This window comes from Lachnellula hyalina, assembly GCF_007821495.1.
Source record: "Lachnellula hyalina strain CBS 185.66 chromosome Unknown contig00034, whole genome shotgun sequence".
In the NCBI taxonomy this organism is placed as follows: Eukaryota; Fungi; Ascomycota; class Leotiomycetes; order Helotiales; family Lachnaceae; genus Lachnellula; species Lachnellula hyalina.
In genome coordinates this window covers 54,609-60,564 of record NW_022157148.1, presented here as the reverse complement: position 1 = coordinate 60,564, position 5,956 = coordinate 54,609, and the positions used below count along the sequence as shown (strand labels likewise).

The 5,956-nt window shown below is 48.2% G+C and overlaps 2 protein-coding genes across 2 annotated transcripts; both read left to right on the top strand.

Annotated features, from left to right (window-relative positions):
• Positions 1–265: 265 nt before the first annotated feature.
• Positions 266–2,464, top strand: iksA (putative serine/threonine-protein kinase; the record flags this gene model as incomplete). The annotated part of the gene is made up of 3 exons (XM_031148231.1): positions 266–312; positions 426–1,876; positions 1,923–2,464. The coding sequence occupies 3 exons, from the start codon at positions 266–268 to the stop codon at positions 2,462–2,464; spliced, it is 2,040 nt and encodes a 679-aa protein (XP_031007046.1).
• Positions 2,465–3,852: 1,388 nt separating this feature from the next.
• NUP_0 (Purine nucleoside permease) lies at positions 3,853–5,208 on the top strand (the record flags this gene model as incomplete). The annotated part of the gene is made up of 2 exons (XM_031148230.1): positions 3,853–3,990; positions 4,045–5,208. 2 exons carry the CDS (start codon positions 3,853–3,855, stop codon positions 5,206–5,208), a joined length of 1,302 nt encoding a protein of 433 aa, XP_031007045.1.
• Between the last annotated feature and the right edge of the window lie 748 nt (positions 5,209–5,956).

The window sequence follows — 5,956 nt, the reverse complement described above, 5'->3', positions numbered from 1 at the left end:
TTGAAGGAGATAATCATTTCACCATTTTTATATCCAAATGGTCATGTAAAGTGGAGGTCACCAGGTGTGTCACGAGCAAGGCGGGGTGCAACAAGGAAGGTGTTCCGAGCTGATGCAAGCTTGACGTCGGAAACAAACAAACAAACAGACAGACAGACAACTTGCGGTATCTTCTTGCTCTACGCTCCAGGCTCGAGGATAAGAGGATAAGAGGAAGATTCCTATCAACATGCTACTTCCAGTTGTCTAAACACCCATCTTCTTGATGTCCCTCGTTCCATATTCATCGCGGGACAGCCGCGAAGTCGTGCTGTGAGTATCCCTTCAAGAGCTATTCCCATACTCTGTTTAGGGTCGCAGTCCTGCTGTAATCCAGTCCCAGTAATATTTTCATGCGGCATGAATACTGACTCTTTTTCTACAAGCCGCCATAATGATGCCATCGTCATTCGTGATCCCCAGACGCAACAGCTGATTCTTCGGGGCGCCACCCCATCCCCTTCCTTCTCCGACTGTCCAACATGCCACCGACCCTTTCGAAGCTCCTCTCCAGAGCGCCAATCCTCCCCCCATCGCACTCCAGAGCCATTCATTAGCCCTGAATACTTTCGTATGCTCCAGGCTGCGAATGGCAGAACCGACGAGTACAATCCTCCTTCAAGTCCAATCCGAAGACTCGTAGAACCGGGGGCTGCTTCGCCATCCAGTAATGTAGGAGCGTCGGTCTCGAATGCCGAATTTGTCACCAGTACTCCTGATCCGAATACTGGGCATAGTATAAAAAAGGAAGCTTTCAGTCCGAACTATTTCAAGACGTTCTTCACGGAGGAGAAGGAGCTAGGTAGGGGTGGAAAAGGTGTGGTGCTGTTAGTGAAACATGAGTTGGATGGAGTGTCATTGGGACAATTTGCTTGCAAAAGGGTACCCGTTGGGGACGATCATGCGTGGTTGGAGAAAGTCCTTATTGAAGTACAGCTTCTCCAAGGATTGTCCCATCCAAATTTGGTCTCATATCGACATGTCTGGCTGGAAGATGTCAAGCTCAATCGATTTGGACCTTCGGTTCCGTGCGCTTTCATTCTACAACAGTACTGCAATTCGGGAGATCTCTTGCACTACATTGCCGGATCTGCACCGTCTGTGGTAAGTACAAAGGAGCGATTCAAGGCGCAGCGGAGAGTATCACGTGGGCAAGGAGAAACTATGGGAGATGCGAGACCTCAACAGCGAAAGCTCTCATTTGAGGAGATATATTCTTTTTTCAAAGATATCACATCTGGCCTTGCACATCTCCATTCTTCGAATTACATCCATCGTGACCTCAAACCAAGCAATTGTCTATTGCACCAAGATGGAAACGAGATACGTTGTTTGATTAGTGATTTTGGAGAAGTACAACCAGAGAATGTCGTTCGCAAGTCTACTGGGTCCACTGGAACAATCTCGTATTGTGCCCCGGAAGTCTTGAAAAGGGATCATCTTAATCGTTATGGAAACTTTACAACCAAATCTGATATTTTCAGCCTTGGGATGATTTTGTACTTCATGTGCTTTGGAAGGCTTCCGTATAAAAGTGCAGACAGCATCCTGGAAGAATTCGAAGATATCGATACTCTAAGGGCCGAGATTAGTTCATGGAAAGGATTTCAAGACGAGCGACGCGAGAGACCAGAGTTGCCAAACCAACTTTACAACTTTTTGAAACGGTTACTGGCTATCAACCCTGCGGAAAGACCGAGTGCTAGCGACATTTTACATGCTATTCGAACGGAAAAGGGACTCGAAAATCCACGTAAGAGACCTAGTAGTGCTTCGGGTCTTGGCGGTCGGATCCGAAATATTGATTCTCCAATGCCGCCAAGTACACCTGTTCATGGTGAGAAACCCCCAGCCAATATTTACCTTATGCTAACCCTCAGCAGAACCCAGTAAACGTGATCATTCAGGTGCATACTTAGAAGATGCACCATCATCAGAGGAGGCCTCTCCAGAGTCATCACTGGGCACTCAACTGGCAACTGAATCTGATCACGCGCAAGCTTCTTTAGAAATTCAAACCAATGGGTCCTCACTCGAGCCAAAGATAGCAACTCCACTTCTAATGCCCCCACATTACTCACGCATGTCGACGTTAAATCACCAACTTTCCCTCTATCAGCATTATGTTGTCTCATGGGCATCTCTAAACCAGCAAACTTTATATATGCTGCTCAGAATCAGCATTTTCGGAACCAAGGTGTTCTCGCTCACCAAACCCTGTCTACCTGTGATGCCGAGGGAAACGATTTGGTGGCCACTGCTTGGCATAGCGGCATTAGATCTAGCATTGGGAAACAAAATCCGCTGGAGAGTGATGGGTTTACTGGCCATGGTTCATGTTATCACTCTGTTTATCGTCGTGAGGTTTGGAAGAGGTTTGTGCTCGGAGATGGGATTCGAGAGATGGGAGCTTGGTGACAACTGAATTTCTTTGCTTTGTGGAGCCACAGATTTGCTTTGGAGTTTGCATTTGCATTAGCACTGCATAGGTTGGGCGGAGAGATTTTCGTGCATTTATGGGCTGGAGGCGCATTATGTGTGGGAGGTAGGCGGGGAAAAGCAAGTCATGAGGAATGTGTTACGAAAACCGCGCACCTCTACGAGACCCATGAAAACTGATTAAACATAGCCCGGGTCCTAAATTTGAATCGAATGCACTGGAATTTTGTGCTACCGAGACTATTGTTTGGGGTAACGATGCTAGACGCTGCACGTTACCGTTATAATAGTTCCGGGAACACGGAGTTGGGATTCTTCAGAGCTGGTGAAAAGTGTCTCTACGGTACGGACTCTCTTCGTGGCGTACGTGGGTGGGTGCATGATCTCGCAGATCAAGACCATGTCACAAAGCTTTAATCTTCTTCAGTCAGACCAGCCTATCGTTGATTTTCCTTGCGTCTGCAAAGGCTGCCGGGCCGCTGCCCGCCCTCATGATATGTCACATTTAGGGTTATTCAGCCATGCTTCTGCAAACTGGAATAAGCAATTTGTTTCTCTGGTTCTTTCATCACCCATGGCCAATGCGGATAATAATCATTCACCTCATTGCAATTTGTAAGCTCTCGGGGCTCTTGGGGGCGCTCAACCCTTAAACTACAACGCTGTCCGCGGCCAAGAGTATTGGACCCGGCAAGATGTTGGCGTTATGTGGCGTCCGGGGAAGAGACCCGCGCTGCAGCTTCTTTCAGGGGTAGCTGACCCGTCTTTTCCATAAAGTAGAAAAAGACAAAAGTGTGATATGTTACATGGTAACGTAGAACGAGCAACAGAAAATATCAACTCCTTGTTTACAGGGATGAGAATTTTCGCCGTCCACATTCTTGCGCAACAAGCATAACACCCAAGTCACCGGTAAATGCAACCGGCCGTTCAACAACTCAAGCAAAAACATACGGTCAACATCATTTTATCATACGTGGTGAATGATACTCTCTTTGGAGCTTTTGAAGAACTTTTACCGTCTGTGTCTGTAAGTTGAGAACATGCATGGCGCAGAGCGGAAGGATAGAGCGGAAGCATATTCGATTTGGGGCTTCTTCAAGTAAGGAAGTCTTAGTGAATACGTTCAGTCACTCTGTGGAAAGAAAAACGAATGAACCAACGACCATGTGAGTCACAGAGGAGTGAATATTAACACCTACAAAAGGCTCTGTCCTTCTCGCTCTGCGACTTTGTCACTCCATTCCACAACTTGTTCACCGCCAGCTTTTTTCCCTCTCTCTTTTTTCCTACCCCTTCATATCTTCGAATAGCCATCATTAATCGTTGCATTGTCTTACTTCTTTGCTTTATTTCGTTCATCCGTTTTTGACAATGAAGTTCACCGGCTTCATGGCTGTCTTTTGGGCAGCTGGCGTCTGCATGGCATCGCCACTGATCTCGACGAGGGAAGACAATCGCGTACTCCACGACAGAGACACCACAAAACCCCAAATTTTCATCATCGCTCTGGTATATTCTCCCTCCCTCCACCCTTCTGTATTATAGTCCCGCTAAACTGCTCAGTTCCCTCCCGAGCGTGATACCTGGCTCAACAGCTCCAATACAGCTAGCGGCTTTGGAAGTCACCTCCTGGAGAAAAACATCACCGTCCCAGGTTTCTCACCACTTTACCCCGATGCACATTGCAAACACGATGGCTCAGTCTGCCTCCTCACAACTGGTGAATCCGAAATCAACGCCGCAGCAACCATCTCAGCTCTCATGCTCTCCCCGCTTTTCGACCTCCGCAAAACCTACTTCCTAATCTCAGGCATCGCAGGCGTGAACCCCAAGCAGGCCACCCTCAATGACGTCGCCTTCTCCAAATACGCCGTGCAAGTAGCCCTGCAATACGAAATCGACGCCCGGGAACTGCCTAGTGGCTACGGATTTGGCTATATACCCCAAGGTTCGCATTTCCCCGACGATTATCCTAGCAGCATCTACGGCACCGAGGTCTTCGAACTCAACGAGGCCCTCCGCGACATGGCTGTGAAGCTCGCCAGCCGTGCCAAAATGATCGACACGAACGTCACAGCAGCATACCGCAAGCAGTACGCTGGTAACCAGACAGCCGCGAGTCCTTACGCCAAAGGCCTCCGGTCCCCGTCAGTCATCAAATGTGATGTCGTTACGTCAGATGTCTATTTCTCCGGCCAGCTGCTCGCGGAGGGTTTCGAGAACACAACAAGGCTATTCACGAATGGCTCAGCCACATATTGCATGACGGCCCAAGAAGACAATGCGATCCTCGGCGCCATGGTCCGTGGCGCGAAAGCCAAGGTCATGGACTTCGCACGCGTGATCGTCATGCGCGCAGGCACGAACTTCGATCGTCCGCCGCCTGGAATTGACTGTCTCGATAACCTATTCTCCACCTCGCAAGGCGCGTTCCAGTCTTCGCTATACAACTTGTTTCTCGCTGGCTCGCAGGTTGTTGATGGGATTATGAAGGGATGGGGTTGCACGTTTGAGAATGGCGTAAAGGCAGAGAATTATATCGGGGATATATTTGGTACTCTGGGTGGAACACCGGACTTTGGACCAGGGAGTGACTTTGGTGACAATCCGGTGCAGACGAGGGCGATGGGGGGGAGGGTTGTGCATAGTGAGAGTGTGGCGGGTAGGAAGGATGGGAAGGGGAAGTGGGGCGCGATGGTTGCTAGGACAGCTAACGGGAATGCTTGAGGCGTGATTTTGGTATGGCGATATGGGAGAGGAACAATTGCTTTAGCTTTTGGATGTGTTCATCTAAATTAGACGGCTTGCTCGCGCTGGTATTGGGAAAACTTATAAAGCGTTGATCTTGACTTCACTTAGAAGCCGTTGCTTTTGATGTTGAAGAGCCTCAACATAGATTTTCAATCGATGATTTTACGATATCATTTCTAGAATTTCATATCTTTTCGAGAAATCAGCTTTGAGGTTTCTTAGATCTTTGACTAGAATAGGGGCAAAGAATTTTGCAAGCCCACTCCGCCTCTAGACTAACTACAGACCATTCCCCTTCCTAAACTATTTTAGTCCCAGCTTATACGTACTGAGCTGAGGGGGCCTTAGCGCCACCCTAGCGCAGTTCTATTCGGGCGTTCGGGCCTTTCCAGTTATCTGGGTATCAAGTCTCCATTCTGGATTCTCCAACCTAGACACTGTATCCTCTTTTCCACCCAAATCTACCGCCTTCTTTACAGGCTATGTCTCTTAGTACGATGTACGGATTAAAACGACTCTTTTATTCATTTTTGCTACAAAAGTTTGCATTGTACTATGTAACTAGCCTATAGCTTGCGTTGTCAATTTGCGTAGAACACTAAGTGGTAACCCTTCTCGACTACGATCAAGTCGCTGTCTTTGAAGGTGGTAACCTGGTTGAACTTGGCGGTCCTGGAGAGCTGATGCAGAAGGATTCCATATTCCGGAAAACGGTGGAAGCATA